Genomic DNA, 20,086 nt, shown 5'->3' on the forward strand with positions numbered 1-20,086 from the left:
CATTAATATTGGTTCCAGCTGAGTGGACTGTGAAGCATAAGTCCATGCTTATGTATTATTACAGACAGCTATATGAGATCATTTTTATTTTAAACATTTAGATTTACCACAGAACAGGTCAGCAGTACTATAAATGGTTATGAGACACAAGCTATAAAACCAGTAATCAACACTGACTCCTTAGCCAGGCCCAGAGCCTGTAAACCCAGTCTCTTTCCTGTATCACTTTGTTTTGTTTTCTGATCAATGTAATCACACCAGCTGCAGCAGAGCTTGTACCAAAGTGTAGATTAAGTATATATTCAAGATACCTATCCATACAGGTAGAAGGGGTAGATTAGACACAGTGCAAGTACTTTCAAGAATGTGTAGTTCCAAAACATTAAGTATAATTTAAGTATTAAGGAACACCTGAAAAAGACACTAGAAGCCAAATCATATCAACGTGGAAATTAGATTATGTTCACCATTGTGCTTCTTAGTAAACAATTACACTTTGAAATTAATTGGTCGCTTGGGTGAGGAGATTGCCTATGTTTAAGAAATTAAATAAGCACACTTTTTTGTTTCTGATACCTATCCTAAATTTTTGAATGCTCAAGATAGAAACAGCAGTATCTTTAAAGTACCAATTTCTAACACTTTCAACTAGGCTTTCTCATTCATCTTCATTAATTATCAACTAATTATCAACAGAATGAATTATGCATTAGATTTTTAGGATGAACAGTAACTGGTTTTCAACAGTTGAGGTTACTGAGTAGGAGTATGCAAGAGCTTAACAGAGGAGCTCTATCTCCCATGGCATTTCAGGTATTATCACATTATCATGATCTCATTTGCCACATCATTTGAACATGATGAAGTCTATTAACTTAATAAGAGTAGCAAGGTACCATTACCTGTAGTAAAAACAAACTGAAAATCTCCTCAGAAGTATCTCAGCTCTTCCTAAGAGTGGGAATTTTTTCCTTCCTTGCTTGCCTTTAAGGAAACATGTCTGAGGCCACTCCACTTGGCTTTTTATCATTGAATATGTGCTGCTTAATTGCAAAAAAACAAAAAAGAACGTTTTTTAGTGATAGCATATGAATTAGTATCCACAGGTCTTGAAAATGGTTTTGAATTGTGAGCTCAAAAAGGTTGCAGCACAAATGTCAGTCTGAAAAATAGAGTAGTGTGGGCATCATTCACTTGATAGGAAAGGAAAAGCTTGGATGACTCTGTGAAAAGAGTATTGCAATGAATTCCTAGCACATCTTTCTTCTGGCATCATATATTATTTAATTTCCATAGCAACCCACGGGAGTAAGAAGCCAGTGTTTTCAGAAAAATTTCAATTGATGCAGTTCACAAAAGAGAAACTATGATACACTAGGAATGATAGAGCAAATAAAGGCAGGGAAATTCTGTTACCAGACACTCAAAGTTATTAAAAAGCTGTGCCAGATTTCCATAAGTTACAAGCATCCTATAAAGCATGCATTGTCAGTGTTTGTGCTATGACTTTTATAGCATTGTAACCCCAAATCTGATTAACTGCATGCATCAATTCTTCCAACTATTCTCCCAGTTGACTCAACTTTACTCCCAAATCTTTTCATCAGTGCCAAAACAAAAAACACAAATAACCAACACACCACCACCCAATGAACAAAAATACCCAGGTGAAACTTTCAGATTACTTTAAATAAATGGCTTTTAATTCTCAACAATCGTGTTAGCATAATTGGATACTCTCTGCTGACGCTGGACTTGCAGCTCTGCAAGGGAAGAAAAAAAGTAACTGAAGTCTAGAAAGAAGCACAATTATATAAATACAGAATGACATCATGTAAGTTATCGTATTTGTCAGCTGCTGAGAACAGCCAGAAAATGCTGAATTGTGAGAAAAGTATATACTCCAAAGTGATAAGATTACTACAGCATCTGCTTGGTCTGGCTTAGAAACATTCCCTGGTGCTGCACACTTTGTCCAAGGTTACAAGAAAAGAAATTACCTAAGGAAAGCTGACAACTGCTATGTTTCAAATTCCTTAAGGGCAAAGAACAAGTATTATTTAAAATTTCCTACAAGATACTATAACATGACAGTTTGCAGCTGATTTACATCTTTAGATAAGCAAAACCAAGCCTCCAAGAAGAATGTATCAAAGAATATCAGCCCAAGAAACAGTGAAAACAAAAAACCCATAAGAATCATCCTTTATGACCACCGCGTCTTCTCTGCAGTACCTTTAACACATACAGGTGGATGGACAAGTGGAAGCACGTACACTCACATGCCAATTCGGGTTCGTGTGTGTAAAGGCTTAGAGAATGTCAGACTGTCTAAACACTGTAACATCAGATTATGCTCTGTTTTCATATGCTCAGCCACAAAGTACTTCACAGATCTTCTTTTATTATTATTTATAAGATGAACGGAATGATAATATAAAGCAATGACAATCCTGTATTATCCTTAGGCATTTTTTTTTGTTATCATGCTGAACAGCTCGACTACATAGAAAAACAGTCATTACCTGTGTGAAGAGAACCTGTGATTAGCCTGAGAAGGTACTGGGCAAATTTCATTATTTCCCGCTTACACCTCTTCCTACAGCCACTCATCTTAGGCAACGGGGTATTCCTCTGAGGAGAGCCTGAAGACTGCCAATAAAGGGAACAGTTTCTGCCAGCAAACTTCTGGGGCAGTTCCGAGCCTCACACGGCCTCGCCGCCTCCTCACGGCCGAGCAAACTCCGCCGATCTGCCCCGGGTGGCTGCGCACGGGAGCCCGCGGCGGCCGGCGGTGCGTGGCGAGGCGCTGCCACGGCACAGCGCGGTGCGGTGCGGTGCGGCACGGCTGGGAAGGGCACGGCACGTCTCGGCACGGCACGGCTCGGCTGGGCACGGCACGGCTGGGCAGGACACGGCACAGCCGGGCTGGGCACGGCTCGGCACGGCGCGGGCACGGTGCAGGCACTGTCGCGGCCCCCGGCGCCCCCGGCGCGGCCGGACCCGCGGCAGGCGCTGGCCGCGGGCGGCTCCGCGGGCGCGCAGCCCGGCGGGCGGGGCGGTGCCGGTGCCGGTGCCGGTGCCGGTGCCCGCCCCACGCCGGCAGCACGGCACCGCCCCTGGAGCCGCTCCGCTCCGCGCTCCTCCCGCGAGCTGCGGGCGGGCCGGTGGGAGCCGGCCGGGGCACGGCAGCGCTCCGTTTCCGTGGTGCTGGAGGCGAGCCCGGCCCGGAGCGGAGCCCCTCCCGGGCCGGCCGCGCACCCCGGGGCCGAGGGATCGGTCCTGCCCCTGCCTGAGCTGCGGGAGTGTCATCGAGGTGTGAGCTGGAGAGGCTCCCCTCGGGCCCCGTGGCCAGCCTGAAGGTGGTGGAAACGCTAGGGCGCTGCACACCTGCACAGCAGGAAAAAGGAAGCAGAAACCGTGCTGGTACCTCTGTGCGGGGAGCTGCCCCTGCTTTCCAGATCCCTGACCTGCGGCAGCTGCGAAATAGGCTCTGGCGCGGTTACCATTGTGTGGTTAGAATGTCCCCAAGAAAGTCTCGTTAGGAAGCTACCTGTATTCCTCACGGTTCCCTAATAAATTCATTGTTTTCCAACTTGCTGAGAAGTGTTTCTTATTAATAAAAATTATCTGCTGTGGACAGATAATTACAGATCCACAACCACAGAACCCAAATAATGTTTTCATTTCCCTTGGAGTACTTCCCTCTTAGAGAACAGCTATATTGCATTAGAGAGTGATGCAATATGTAATGTCTAATACAGTTAAAAAAAAAAAAAATACCATTAAGGAAAATCTTAACAGAAGAAAATCATCAGCTGATCTGATTTTAATGACAGCACTGACCATAAAACATTTTGGTGAATGCCTTTAAAAAACTACAATAAACACAAATGCACATATTCAAGCTATTGTCCATATTATGCAGTAAGCAGAGATAAATACATTATAGGCACAATACATCAAAGCATTATCAAAGTTACAGCTAGGTGACACAGTTTCTGTGTCAGCTATCTGAAGCACAAGCATGCTGTCTTATGCTTCCAGTGAAGCTACACAGATAATGGAAAGAATCAAAATGAAATAGCTCACAGAAGCCCCCAGGTTACTCCAACACAGGGATTAGCCTGAGAAAGACATGGGCAAATTCCAGTATTTCATGTTTGCACTACTTCCTACAGCAGCTAATCTTAAGTAGGAACTAATTTCTTGGCACAATTTTTTTGTGAAAAGGCACAATACAGTTTGACCAAAGAAGACCGCCCTCCAACCCCAAAAACCACCACAAAAACCTACAAACAAACAAACACACAAAAAAAGCCCAACCTAATACTCCCCCAACAAGACCCATCAAATTCTGAGGTGCTGGAGATGCCAGTGTGCCTTACAAATTTGTGAATTCTTCTGGTCTCTGAAAGGAAAACTCCTTAAATAGCTGGCAGAGATGAAGAGATACTGAAAGCCTAAGTCTGCATCTCTTCTTCAGAAGTGGACTGAAGAGGCCAATGCAAATGGTCCTGAGCCAGAGTCCTTGACCTTCTTAATCCTTTGACATCTTCAATTGCTTTATAGAATTTTCACTAGCCGTGTTACTTCAAAATAAGGAACTGAAAACAACTGAAGCCTAAACAACTGAAATACTGGTTTTCTAAAGCCATAACCATGAATCATCAACACTATGTGTTGCTGATCCTCCACCAAAAAAGACCCCTCATGTAAAGGTGTACCAGTTCTGACAGTTTCCTAAGCCTTTACATTTCAACACAGCAATAACAGTAATTGCTACCTAAGGAAGAGTTCATGAAAGATTTTTCACTAGTTTCACTGAGCTATTTTTTTAACAATCAGGGCAGTATTTTGATAACATTGGATCTAAATCTATCTCCCAATATTTCTCTGGTCAGCAGGAAAGATTGACTAAGACTAAAGGTTTTTTTCCCCCCAAATCAAGAGAGCAGATCAGAGAAATGGGGACAGGAGAGTTTGAATAGAAAACTGTAATAATACCGCCATCGTACTTTTGAAAAATATAGTAAAATAATATGAAGGACCGTTGGACAATATCAACTTCTATATATTGGTAAAATAACATATGCATACGTAACAAAAGTTCTTTTCAGACATTAGGAAAAACAAATGAAAGAAAAAAGTAAAAGCTCTTTGTAAACCACATTTTCAAATCGTTTCACCAAGTTCAGCTTGTGAGCTTCTAGAATAACATAAAATACAAAATAACTTTGTTTTGAAGTGCTTGGCAAGAACGAAATAACTAGGGAGGAAACACATGCAGTTTTTGCAAAAGACTGTCAACAGCTGCAGTCAAGTTTAAAAGCAAAATGGAAACATTTCCCTGAATGTGCAAAGCATAGTATAGCACACTCAGGACAAATTAATTGATAATAATAACATATTTTCTTCCTGTGAGGATTTCTACACAAAGCTACAAGACAAATCTTAAAAATCTTTGTCACCATGGCGAGAAAACAGTGCAAAACCAAAAATGTATGAATTAAATTCTATTCAGTCCAAAGATGAAATTCCACATGCATTTTTATAACTTCAATTAGGGTCTCAGCATCACAGGTCTATGCCCCAGGCCCACCTGTTGTCAACTGAAGTGCAACCTAACCATCCTTGGAGGAGGGTGCACACTGATAAAGCATTAGTCTAACACGACAAAAGAAAAAAAAACTATGCTAATATTGTAGTTCAGAGCTGGTCATTATTGGCAGGTATGTATCAGTATTGCTTTACCTGTTCCTGTTTAGGAATAGTATTTTACTATTAAAAAAATCAAACAAAACCAAAAGAGAAATAATACATTAACAGCAACATGAAAATACATTTTGAAATAAGTAAAGAAAACCAATGATTGCTTAGGTTGCTGGGACAATGTGGATGACTCTTCTTTCAAAAAAGAAAAAAATATAAACCACAAAAGCATTGCATGTCTCAGAACTGACCACTGCAATAGACTGGCATAAAATGGTTAATAATGCTGAATTAGTTAGCATTGTAGTTATGTTTTGAGAGAGAAAAAGTTACTAAATACAGATTTCATTTAATTAAAAAGCATTAAAAAAATCTTTCAAAACATTCAAAAAGAAATTAAATGTGGCTGTTGTCATATTAAGTATGGTAAAGACTCAAATGCCAAAAGCACATATAATAGTTTAGGGAGGTAAAAAAAAAAGCCATCACAAATATTTGATGAGAAGAAACCCATAGAATAAGGAGACAGTGCATGCCAAATATAAATTTGCTAGTCTGGGAATAAAAAACTCCAGCAGAAACTGAAGTGACATACACAGAGCACAAGTTGATTGGCTTCCTGCAGGCAATTTGCCTTGTAAACCTCTTTCATTTGCACACAATCCTCTAACTTCAAGAAACAAAATTTCCTCCTGAACTAGCCCTTGCTATTGACTAAAAGCAAATTGAAATCTTACAAGGAAAATCAACTCAATTAAATGCTTCAACCTCATCAGAAAGGGTAACCACAGGAAGTTATCCAGGAGCACAGAAAACTGTGCAGTTTCCTCGATGTTGACTCCAGAGGCTTGTAAGAGCTTTTTTTTTTTTCTTAATGCAAATACTGAATTCAATAACTGATTTTTTATTTTTTTTAATCAAGGGATTTTTAACCTTTTTATTTCAAACAACAGTGATATTTACAACCTAAGCACATGGCAAGCAATAACAGATGGGCAGAAAAAAACAGATGGGTGAGCACAAGGTAACAGCAAGATGTTTAGTATAGAGTGTAATAAACAGCTGCCACAAGTAGATGACCATCATCAGATCTCTTTTCAGTTGCTTCTTGCCTGTCATAAAAGTAAGGGTCCTCTTAAATCACATTCCCTGTCCCTACTGTATTTATTTTAATAGCTCTTCTGTGCACTTATACTTCTTGACTTGGCAGTATTGTGCACTGAGGTGTCTCAAGTTTGCCATCATTATTCAAGTGGATGAAGCAGAATGAGAGCCATTCATCATAGAAGTCACTGGAAACTGCAGAAGTAATTCCAAATTATTCATGATGTCCATGAAAATATCAGCTACCACTTTTAGCAACAGCCAGTGAATGGCAACAAAAATTGTCTTGCACGTCATTTGCCCAGATTTAGTCTTGGATATTAACACAGACCAGAGATGGTTATATGATAGAAGATGAGCCGGGGAAGCAGAGATGCAGGCATATGTTCCCTTCCTAACTGATTAGCAGTAGCATGCTAGATAAATTTACTTTGATTAAAATAGTTATTGTTCTTTGTTGCCTGTCCTGAATGTTATAGTGACAGCAAGGAACACAAAACTATTTCTTGCTCCATGCATTCCATATTAAAATGCATGTCTGCATGGGACGTGGACATGATCTCATTCTGTCCTGTAGAAACAGTAACTTCCGCAGAGCCCAGAACAGAGTGAGGGGACAGCCAATGTCCCTGGTTATGAATAGACTTATTTATCTTCTTTAATTCTTTTTATACTCTTCATAGCAGAATTAAAACCTTCCTATTAGCCCAACTGTTACTTATGCAACTGCATGCATGTGGGACACAAAATAGTAAGAAAATTTTATCCTGGTCTATGCTACTGAAAATTAATACAGTCTTCCTGCTTTTGTCTATAGTCTTTAATTTCTCCTGAAAGCTTGCTAAGAATAATATCTTCAAACAGCTCTGTTGCTATGTTTAAAATAGGGCTACAGGACTGCTACCTCACACTGTTTGCATAATATCAACAAATTGTACATGTGCTCTATTCTGATAGCTAACACCTGCATAAAATAAATTAATTTCATTGCTGTTATACTCCCAGACTCTATAGCTTCAAAGTGATATTTCTAATAACATTTATGTAAACGAATAAAACATGTTGGCTTAGCCCACCAGAATCTTTGACCAGTGTAACAGAAATACTGAAAAAATTTATTTCTATTATTCCTACCTTCTGAGCTAGCTACTCACAGAATGCCTCTTTTTACCTACTCAGTGTCCTTGAAGCTTACCCCAAGGATTCATTTTCACACAACACTTTAAGATGATACTGCAGACAGTCATCCAGGATCTAGAGCTACCTCAACCTCCCCCACTGTCCACACTTGCCTAATTAAATATTCATCAATCCTGAATGCTGCAGTGTCAAACATGAGTAACTTCCAAGCCTGACCTCCTACAGCCAGCCCATGGTTTGTGCTGGAGAATAAACAAGACTGGGACTTATCTGCTGAAATACAAAATGGCACAACGCAGTTTTCATGTTGCACATTAACTTCGGTGTATGCACTGTAAAATTCTCACTGCAGAAGCCAGGGTACTAAAATGTTCAATATACATTGAATACCTCTATGCAAAATTGCATGGGCAGTGTTATCAATAAACATTTATATCGATCTAATTATAAAATATTATCTTCCTTATAATACAGATCCTGTTTTGTATGTATGGTCATACCTTTCAACTTAAAAATATATTATTACTGAGTATGTTCAAATAAAAAAATGATTGAGGCATACAAATATCAAGTATATGAGATTTTTTTGTTTTCTGGGGTTTTTTGGTGGCTTTGGACTCTCATCTTAGTTCCATTTACAAGAAAGTTGGGGGTTGCCTCCAAGAGAAAAGAGAAAAGTTCCTATTAACTCATTTAATTGTATCAGACTCTGCACATATTTATGTCTATACCTTTCCTGATAGAGAAACCACAGCTATAATAGTCTATAAGTTCCTTAAATCTTTGAGATTTGATATAAATAAAACATATCCATATCATGTCCATACAAAATAAAAATAGTATAAGGGTTGTCTTTTGACCCCAAAGCCTCCTGTTTTGACTCCAAATTAACCTGTTAAAGAGAAAAATATCAGAAATTGGCTGTAAACCAGACAATACTGGGTTTGCAGCATACTTAAGACAATAGAATCAGCATTGGACCAAATTGGCCATGAGAATTCTCTAAGTATAATAACTGGTACAGCTTAGGCCAGTAAATAAATATATTCTGAAGAAGCTTGTTTTCACTACATATATGTACTGACACCTATGTATGTATCTATACTTACCTGAAATATATACATATATAGCTTAAAAAAGGTTGACTTCATCGCTTCAATGATTATCTGTTGCAACTTATTGCAATTTATATGCCCCTAGGATTTCCCATAAATGGTCAAAAACTATATGTCTTCTTCCAAGTCAAGGCTTTCCCCATAGTTTTCAGGCAATTTCTTTCCCTTTTTATGCTAGTTATGGCTTGATGCATTAATTAACCTAAAATTTAAGATTAAAAAGTGCATATCCTTAAGTTTTCACATCCTTAATCTGGCATGAATTGCAATGTATTTGAGAAAATATACTGCAGCTACCTCAGGGAGAAGAAAGACAGAAGAGAGATACCACAGTCCAAACATTTCTTCGAAGCCTACATCTCGGCTGAAGCAATTTTGCAACAGCTCTCCTTCATCCAGAATTTGATTCTGTTAATTATTAAATATGAATTACCACTGTTGAAAGCAAGTTAAATTACCCCACTGCTAGGTCTGTGGTCTGTCTTCTCCCTCTTGGCAAGGTCCTGCAGATATTGAGAAGAGAAAAAATTAATCAGCATTCCTGTGGAATCCTTCAGTAATGCCCTTTGGGGAACACAACCAGCTACCAGTCTACTCCAGATTTTCCAGAACAGTTGTGATTGTAATAAGGACCCCTAGATCTTCTTCCCACATAAATACAGCTGATGAGCTGTCACACAACATATATAAAATTTGACTCTGACATAGAGGAAAACTATTTTAAAAAGACTTAGAACTGATCTGATCATATCTATGGTTTCATAAACCTGAGCTGAACCTTGCTCACGGGTAATAAGAAAGGTTTATATGCTCAAAACTCTACCACACTAAACTAGGTACTAAACTGCACTCTTACTCTCATTACAGGCAAAAAAATACATTCCAAAAATCATTTTATTATCATTTCCAGGCAACTGTAAATTCAGCTAAGCTTCATGATACAGATTAAGCCTGAAGAAGCTACCCACTGTGTGCTTCAGGCAGGAAATGGTCATCAGGGATATTAATCAGAGGGTATCACACTCATTTAGTATTGCTGGACCTGTAATACAGACTTTTTCCTTCAAATCTGACCTTTTCAGATGTAAAGGAAACATCTGAGTCTGTGTTAGGGTCTTGAAGTTGCATACTACATACAGTGGGTAGATTTTGAGGGCCTTATTCAATATCTATTTCAATTCTATCTATTCAATTATATCATTTGTTTCCCTGCCTTCTACCACATATTCATCTGCAACTGTATGGCCATTTCTCTGACAAGGATGGCCACAACTACTTGTGGCTTCAGACAAACCTCCCTCATCTGCTCTTTTCATACCACTTTAAACCAGTCCCTAGGGACAAGTGATGGAAAGAGGCAAAGTAAATCTTCGAGATTAAAAGCAGGAAAATTGAGCAACCAGGGAATTCAGTCTCACATATGATCCAAAAGCATTAGTGAAAGACAATATTTGGCTCCCAGGTAGGAACGCTTACTTAGGTGTAGGGCAGGTAGTTAGGACCATGTGCATGAGACCTCAGGAAATTGAGTATGAAATCATTGCAGTCTCCTAACGACAGCTCTCTAAGATATGATCAAATAGTGGCCCTAAGCATAAACACAAACCATTTCTCAGCTCTACAGCCAAAGGAGGTGAAGCAGTGTGACTATAATGTTACAAGTCAGTGACAATGATAATAACCTGTATATGATCAAGGTGAGTAAAAAATAACTTCATCAGTAGCCTGTAAATAAATATCTGACTCTGAAGCCTAGAACAAGAAGATAAGACTGGTAATGAGCATGACTCCAAACTCTACAGATCAGTACAAAGGACAGTAATTTTTATATAATAAACACATATATTATATAATCAACACTGATAGGAATATAAAGATACAGAGGAATACTCCTGCTCATATCTCTCATTGTGAGGAGAAGAAATATACTAGAAGAAAACAACATCTGTAGAGTAGAAGAATGATGGTAAACTTTATAGGGTCTCATACAGTGGATATGAATATTACTTCTATTTAAGCCCTGCAGAAATTTCCTAGTTCATATCAGCGGGTCTGTGCCTCGATATAGAACTTCAGTCACCAAATGGAAATCATGCTTTTTATTACAGAAATTATGACATCAAACTCTGTCCCATCAGAACAGGACAGCTATCTTTACTGTAGGAAGTGTATTAAAAATGGAAGAGATAAGCTCTTCAGTTAAAAAAAAAAAAAAAAAAGCTATTAGAGTTATCATGTCCAAAGAACAAGACTGAGGAGAGGGAGAAAAACTGCACAAAAACCCCCAACAATCCCTCACAATTTTCAATACACAGCTTGTCAGTTATAAGCATCTTAATTGCAAAGATGCCCTTAGCAATTTTGCTCAAGTATTATGGTATGTCATTCAGATTTCATTCCTTTATATTAGGTACTCTCAACCTCAAGTTCCTTTTGATTTAGTAATCACATTGTATCCCACATTATTTTACTTTATCATTACCTAGACTCCTTCATATGACGTGTTCAGTGATAACTTGGATAGGTCACATTTTAATCCCTTACCTCTTTGGTTTTCCGTCAGTGAAAAAACAGAAGAAAAAAAAAAAAAATGAAAACACATGGGTAATAGACATGGGTTTTACCATGTTGATTTTCTCTTGAAGGCAAAACGTTAATCGGAAACCGACCATAGGGATTTCCTCATTATTTTAGTAGATACTGCTTTGGCTTCTTTGGAACATTCTATCTTTCAAGAAAAAAACCACCAGCAGGAAAAAGCCACGAGTGATTTGTGTGACTGCCTTGTGAGTGATCTATAAAAGTAGAATAGTATCAATACAAGAACATCTTATTTCAAAACATCTACAGTCTCAGGGAAGATTACAATACTATCTAGGGGAGGATGATATGCAAGACAAATTTTTCCCGAATGTCTCTAGCTCTTAAGTTGTCACACTAGGATATCTCTCATCCATATAAGCTGTTTATATTACTGCAATTAGAATATTTTTTTTAAATTCTATTTACACTAACAATATTTTAAATAAAGTTTAAAAAAAAAAAAAAATCATGGTTTTATAAACATATGGATCAGGTTAAGCATGTTCCAGTTCTGGTCCGTAGCAAGATGTAACACATGAAATTTTCTCTTCTGTTTGCAGTTTGCTTTTCTGCCTGTGACTTTTCATCAAAAGTTGGTCTCATGGTCATCATTTAGGAGTAATGCTAACTTCTGAACTTGCCCCGCAGTGTGAGAACAATTTCCCAGAACTGCACCCATTGTGAACTTGCAGTTCACATAGGTCAACAAAATGCACATACTTGCCCACAGACGAGAAGTAAATCAATTTTCACTTTAAATCATGCAGGACGTTGCTATGACTGAAGTAGTTATGTTACGTGAATGGGAGGAAGCAGACAGTTTTTATATCAGTCCATAGTTCCTAAAGGTAAACTATTGGGCTGGGCCCTTCCTCTGCCTCATCTTGAACCTCTTGTCCTGTTTTTTTTTTTTTTTTTCCCAGAAGGTGAACTTTCTGAACCACACCTATCCATTGCAACAGAGAACATAGTTTACTTCTGTGGACATGTCCAGACCTCATTTGCTTCTCCAAAGAGGAGTTAAAAAAGCCCCTATCTTTCCCAAGTCATTTACTAGGTAATCAAGTGCATAGTTATTATCATCTGATATCAAAAATAAAACAATAAAAAAATCTGGTCTGCCAGTAGCAGATGCTTCTCTGTTCCAGCAGTGCTTTATTTAAAAAGGTGATCAAATTTTAATGATCTTCTTTTGTTAGCTTAAACCAAGGGCAAAAATTCTTCCTGCCACTTCCCTTGAGTTGGAAGGGTATCATTTTAAATGGCACAAAGATTTTGGTGGTAAAAATTCAGATACTGAGTTTTTAAAAAGAAATTATAAAAGCTGTGACAAAAATGTTACAGAAAATAAAAACATAAGCAATCAAATCATTAATGCCAAGACAATTTTCCAGCAAAAAATATAAGGACGCTTTAGAAAGAAACACTGAACCTCTGGTGTTTTTATAGCGATTTTATTTTGTTCTATATACAAAACACTTGCTCTAATCTTCAATTAAGGCTGGGGAAGAAGGTCTAAGTCAAGTGATTATGACTTCTTGTAAACATGCAGAATCTGAGAACTCTAATTCTAAAAATGAAAACTTCTAAGAAAACCCAGGACTGCAGGAATAATCCATATTGAAGAAAAGATGATTTTTAAAACAGCTGGGACTGTATGAGTGTCCTGGTTTGGGACAAATTTGGGAGAAAACCCCTGTATAGGATCCCTCTAAGGAAGCAAACCCACGTGGCCACTCCCTCCAACCGGTCCAGAAAAAAAACCCGAAACCCTCTTTGGAGAAAAGTGGAAAAAACTATTTTACTAAACAAATGAAGTGCATACAAGTATAAAGAATGAATAGTATGAAACAATAAAACCTCTCCTTCTGAAGTGAGATGGCAAATTGAGAAAGTCCTTGCCGTGGGTGTAGCTCGGCTCTCTCTCAGTCTCTCCTCAGTCCCAGTCTCTCCGGCGCTGCTGGAAAATGCTGAGGTCCAGCCCCGGTGGGCCGCAGGTGCAGCCCCCAGTGCTCCCCTGGGTTTTCAGTCCAGAGCAGGTTTAAACAGTTCCAAGAAAAAGGAAAAAAAAACAGTCCAGGGAACTTCTCTGCCTTAGCTAGCTGAAACTAACTAAAAGCAAAGAAAAAAAATCTTTGGAGAGTCCTGCAGTCTCTCCAAGCCTCCGCTGAACACCCCGTCCGCAGAAGAATGTGGAGGAGTCGGGCAGTTTTCTCAAAACAAACTCCGCGCTTCTCCTTGCTCTTAGAACCAGTCTTAAAGGCACAGGACTCAATATACAGCACAAACAGAACAGACGATTGGGGATACAGGCATCATAAAGTTACCCTAGGACAATGAGTGAGGCCAGTAGAAAAACAACTGTGAAATAATTTGCCATATGCTTATGCAGCCCTGACTATCAGAAAGTGAATATCAGGATAATGCTTTAAATTTCAATTAAACTTCAGTGGATGTCTCCTGAAATAAAAATAAAATAAATAAAAAAAACCCACAACTTTTTGCTGAATCTCAGAGACAAAACTAAAGTCACTCTATAAAATCTTGGCTTTCCAAAACTTTCTTGGCTCAGACTCCTTGTCAAGACAAATTTTTATTGTCATTCTTGCAATTTGAATGGCTCATCAAACCTGAAAACCTAAAAGGCATATTTCCTGCATTTATGCACACACATACAAAAAACAGATTTTTTTTCCTCCTATTTTGGCATTTAAATAGTTTCCCGTATTTTAGAACTGTAATAACAAGATGCACTAAAAGAATTAGCTTCCCCATCGTTTTGAAGAGGAGACCAAAAAGAAACAAGCTTTTTGCTTGTTTCTGTTTGGTAACTCTGGGCAAGTTTAATGGTAGAGTTTAATGATAGAGTGATATGCAAAAAGCAGTAATAATAAAAAAGAAGTTGCTTTAGTAGAGCTGTGTAAAGAAGTGAGTTATAGAATAAAAAACACTTGACAAGCTTTTGGGGGGTTTTGTGGTTTGGATTTTTTTCTTCTTTACTTGTAGGAGAACACACAGCAATATTAGACTAATCCTACTAATTAGAAATCCTACTAACCAGGAAACATGATGTATAAAGTTTCTAAATCTGAGGATGAAGTGGCAGAGATTCATGGTTACACTGAGAACAGAAGTGTCAATGAGAAAATCATGGCTGGAAGAACCACTTAGCAGAGCTTCAGAAATGACCATTTTCTCTGGCAAAGGTTTTAACTGCCATCACAACACAATTCCACTTCTGGTTGTAAACTGCTAGTCTTTATTGTGCTCTTAAAAAGACCATCAGCTCAAACTGAGTTTCTGAACTTCTGAAGTCGTGTTTGTTTGCAGTTGTAATCTTGACTCAAAACCACAAACCACTGCTGGCAGTGGCCACTGGCTCTGAGATACAGAACCAAAATACTTGCTGATGTTTCATGCAGAAGCATCCGGGGAAATAAAACAAAATCCCAACCCAAGAGAAACAACAAAACCCCCTTCTGCTTATGCTGTAATTAGAGAGGATTATTTCCTCCAAGATCCCAACAATTATTAGAACATCAGCTTCACAACCATTTGAACATACAAGTAGAAACTGAAGGAGGGAGATGCATAGATAGAAATCCTGGCATTTGAATCCAGAAAAATTAAATTGGAAACACAGAGCTGAAAAGAAGTGAAAGATATCTTTCTAGGATATCCACTCTCATTTGTGATTAAGATGACTTGGACCTCTTAATCTAATTTGTGTAGCTTGCTCAAACCAACTTACTACTAATGCCATCCTTGCTGATGTATTTTGGTAAAGCACTTCCTACCTCTCTCTCTCCCAACCCTTCCCATCACTACTTCCAAGTTCAGCTGTAGAGCTGTAGTGAAAGGGAGACAGGAGGAGACCATCCTTCTCTGCACTTCCCCCCATTCAGGTTTGGACTGAAAGTCCATGGACAGAAGTGAAAGCACCTAGATCTGTAGCAAACAAAAATAGTTCTTTATCAATGCTACAGGCCTGTATTTTGCTATGTGAGACAACTGCATCAGCTTTTCTTCCCCCTCCCACCCTTTTCAAGAGGGCTTTAATGTAGATAAAATTGCACATTAAAAGAAAAAAGGACTCTATAAGAGAACAGATAGTGTTTCCCATTACATGACAGTATGGTCACAAGCCACTGCAGCAGAGTATCATAATTGACAGTATATCAGGAGTGACCCCAAAATTACTTCCCAGGCACGTCATGTAAGTAGTCATGCCAGCTTCAAAAGAAAATATTTGAACTTCAGGGAAAACATCATTTATTGAAACTGTATAAAAATCGATAAGTAAAAATCACTGAGAGGTTTTTAATTTACCTTTCCAGATATCAGAGCTGGAGGTGGAGAGAGCCAAACAACAAAAAAACTCAGCAGGAGTTATAAACTGTGACCAGTCCAGAAATGAAATTTCAAGTCTTAGGAGACAGCCATAAAGATACGCTCAAGAAGCGCTCATTTCAACCTATAACAGTTGTAACATTTAAAAATTGGGTGCAAAGAAGAGTAAGAAGTGCATCAAACAAGAAAAGAAAGACAGGATTGCTTTGAAAGAAACCGTTGTTGTAATTCTTATTGTGTTTTATGTTATTCAGTCCAGCCTGTGGAGAAGGAAGGACACCCGTGCTGTTCTGACTTGGAATTCATTTATGTAACCTGCAATAAATACGATTTTATTTCACCATGTAATTTAACAAATCTTACGTGTATTTCCAAAATTGAGGAGAATTTGAAAACTAGAGCAAGAATGCTGATGTGTAAGCTTGGTGAAATTACATTTCTGTCCATGATAAAATGTTGGTGTGTAAGCTTGGTGAAATTGCATTTCAGTCCATGATAAAATGTTGGTGTGTAAGCTTGGTGAAATTGCATTTCAGTCCATGATAAAAGTAAGGAGTAGACAGAAGATGGCAACTGGAGATACAATGGACACAGACTCCTAAGTCTCGGAACACAATGTTCAAAGAAACAGGTAATTGAAAGAGGAGACAAGAGATTAACATTCATTCAATAATTAGCTTAATATTGTAGGTCCAAGACTTTTTTTTTCCAGAGCATTCTAAGTTAGAACCCTATTTGAGATTTCTTTTTAATGAATGTGTCATAGTTCACAATTTATATTAGCTCAGCTAGATCACCTATTCCCTCGGGATCCTATTCCTACTGAGAACAACAGGTGCCTTCAGTATTCAACTTTGTACTTGGTATGTTTGTGTCTCTTATAGTGCAAATATCCCCACATTTTAGGGGAAGTATATAAAGCCAGAAAATGAAATTATGTCCCAAGAGACATTCTGAGTATTAAGCTCAGAATAAAATATTAGAATAAAATATTTTACAGCTGAAGGGAAAATCCCAATTTGGTAGAGCCACCTGTCCTTGATGTTACTGTTACCCAGAGCTGATACATGATATGAAAAACCTATAAGTTGATAACCTACCAAAGTATGCTGTAACCTACCAAAGTCGCTGTAAATAAAAACCAGTATCAACAGGTTCTTGAGAAATATTTGACAAAGTACTTTATTCTGACATAACAATCCCCTTTACAATTTCCATATGTTTTTATGTTCACGTTGCATTTTTATTCATTGTTCCATCTGAATTTAATATTACTTTCTACCTCTGTAAGATATCATAACAGAAATTTACTGGGTTACTGAAATTTACTGGTAATCTGATTCATCCTATCTACTCAGCATCCGTCCATTTATCACCAATTTAATCTCCTACTCCAGCACTTCTTCAGCATTGCATACTTGCCTCAGTTTCTCTGAATGCTCTCCAGCATACTGAACCTTGATTTTCAGTTCTCACCATGTAAGCATTTTACTGCCTTTCCACAAGAAATACTCCGAGCCTTTTCAGAACATTTTATTCACAGATAACCTGCATTCTATTATTCTTTGATGCATGCATAGGCTTTTTTGGTAGCGGCCAAAAAGTTGTTGGTAATTTAATAATCTTCTTTCATCAAATTTATAAAACATTAAAGAATACACATGATTTGTAGAGTAAAACATTGCCACGTGATTAAGAATGTCGGCATGAGTAACAGAATGCTCTCCCTGTGTATTCCTATATGTACAATATCTATGTAGACCCCTTCAGTATATGGATGGAGGAAGCAGGAAGGTGTACCTTCTGGATATAAGTTCCATTAGGACAGAGAACCATCAAAACCCCTGCTCAAGCGCTGATTAGAGATCTAAACTGAGACTGGAAAGGGAAGCTCACAGGGAAACAGAGTTTCAGTTCCTTCATACCCATCTAGGAATTTATTAGTACAAGGAGAAACAAAGTAACTTAAAACAAATATGACCTTCCAGAAGCCTTAATGTGCATCAGATGTCAAAGATCATTTCTTGAATTAGCATAGATATTTATGCATTAACAGTATTCTCTGCAAGTTTCTTTCCCTTTGGGGAATTTTCTGATAGAAATATTAAGTTCAGAGGTAATTTTTACCTCCATCCTTGCTTTGACATTTACAACACTTTAGAAATGCACTTCCTCTTCAAGGATATTTTCATCTATTAAAAAATATTTATGCTGCTTCGAAGAAAACCACAGGAACGAGAATTCAAAAAAAAAAAAAAAAAAAAGATTTGCATTTGCAACTGTTTATACACTAATTCCTAGCAAGACAAAAAGTGACACCAAAAATGTTAATCTAAAAACTTAGATTAAAAAAAATACTAGAGCACAAATTATATTCCTTATCTGTTCAGTGCTTCTGCTTCAATGTTTCATACGGAATTACACCTAGAGAACTCATAAAAAAGCTTAAGATGGTACTACAATTTAAGTAGTGGGAAAGTAACCTACAAAGCAATTGAACTGAAGACAACTGAAGAAGGGTGGCCTGCAGGTCAAAGGAGCTGATCCTCCCTCTGTACTCTGCTCTTGTGAAACTTCACTTGGAGTACCACTAACAGTTCTGGTGCCCCCAACATAAGAAGGACAAGGAACTGCTGGAGCAAATCCAGAGGAGGATCATGGAGTTGCTACGAGGACTGGAGCTCTTCCCCTGTGATGACAGGCTGTGAAGGTTTGGGGCGTTCAGCTTGGAGAAAGCTGTGTGGAGACCTCATAACAACCTTCCAGTACCTGAATGGACCTGCAGGGAGCCAGAGAGGGACTTTTCATCAGGAGCTGTAGTGACAGGACAAGGAGTAACGGGAACAAATTGAAAGAGGGGGAATTTAAGTTTACTGTGAGATACTGAAACAGATTGCCCAGGGAGGTTGTGGATGCCCCAACCCTAGCATTTTTCAAAGCCAGGTTGGATAAGACCTTGAGCAACACATTCTGGTGGAAGGTGTTCCTGCCCATGGTGGAGGGGGGCTGGGATTTGATGATCTCTAAGGTTCATTCCAATCCCTTAGTGTTCTGAGGTTCTATGACTTTGTGAAGCCTCAGAACTGATTGAGAAGCTTTATAAGTGTGGCCTTTGGATCCAAACTCCTTTCGATCACGAGTGTACACCTCCAAAGTAAAACTGTCTTTTTAGAATGCTAAATTCAATAAAGGGTTCATACCCTGCAACTCAGGGCAGCATCTGAAATTTTGTTTTACAGAGCATACACAGGATACAAATTCCCAAGCCTCAGAAACCACATGGATCATCTGATGATAGTATCCAAAAATTCTACTTCATTCACTCTGATTCTTGTTACAAAATCCCTGTTATCATTGATACACTGGTTCTGGGGCTCTGAGGTGTTAACTGCACCTCTTTGTCCCAAACAAGGGAACAGCAAATACTAATGGGATAGGTTTAAGTTTTCAAGAGTAGGGAGATTATTATTTAAAAACCAGAGCCCAATCTTGACATTATTAGCAATACCATACTGCACTTCCTTTTTTTTTCCCTCCAAAACATAATTGCACAAAACCCCCCCTACTTTTCATGCAAGACTGCACACATGAGAAGTTTGGGCAGGAAAACCAGGCTCCTAAAAACACCATCTGTTTGTATATGCATGAACCTGCTTCAAAAACATTCAGGAATTTCAGATGTTCAGCTTTTTGTTTAAAAACAGAAGGGAAACCGAGCAAATGCTGGATTGTACACTTCTAGATATTTATGTAAGGGTTTAAGAATTGCATAAAAAGTGCTTATTTTGAAAGTTTTGATGAGAAGTTTTGTAGAGCGTAACAAGACAAATACATTAATTACTAAAAGAGGAGTCACATTTATCTAACTGTTCCTGGTGAAGCTTAGAAGCCAATGGGGTCTCAAAAGAGCATTTTTGGCTTACTTAGTTCACTTGAAAGATGGCAACATTTGTATCGTGAAACTCAGCAGCTTTCTGAACAGTTGGTGCACTGACATTTTAATGCCAACCCCAAGAACACCATTTCCAGTAATGGCATTTCTAGGGAAATTGTTACAACTTCCCACAGTCAGAGGTAGGCGC

General features: G+C 38.4%; 1 protein-coding gene across 5 annotated transcripts in view; it reads right to left on the reverse strand.

Moving 5' to 3' along the window:
- KCNIP4 (potassium voltage-gated channel interacting protein 4) overlaps positions 1-20,086 on the reverse strand; it is a 410,197-nt gene that overhangs the window by 301,938 nt on the left and 88,173 nt on the right. The window contains exon 1 of one of the 5 annotated variants that reach the window (XM_040065091.2): positions 2,526-2,781. The exons of the other annotated variants lie outside the window; for them this stretch is intronic. Within the exon in view, the coding sequence (XP_039921025.1) occupies positions 2,526-2,613 (88 nt within the window). The 5' untranslated portion in view covers positions 2,614-2,781. Of the gene's footprint in view, positions 1-2,525; positions 2,782-20,086 lie in introns of those variants that run through there. 5 annotated transcript variants of the gene reach the window in all.

Source organism: Hirundo rustica, chromosome 5 (assembly GCF_015227805.2).
Source record: "Hirundo rustica isolate bHirRus1 chromosome 5, bHirRus1.pri.v3, whole genome shotgun sequence".
Lineage (NCBI taxonomy): Eukaryota > Metazoa > Chordata > Aves > Passeriformes > Hirundinidae > Hirundo > Hirundo rustica.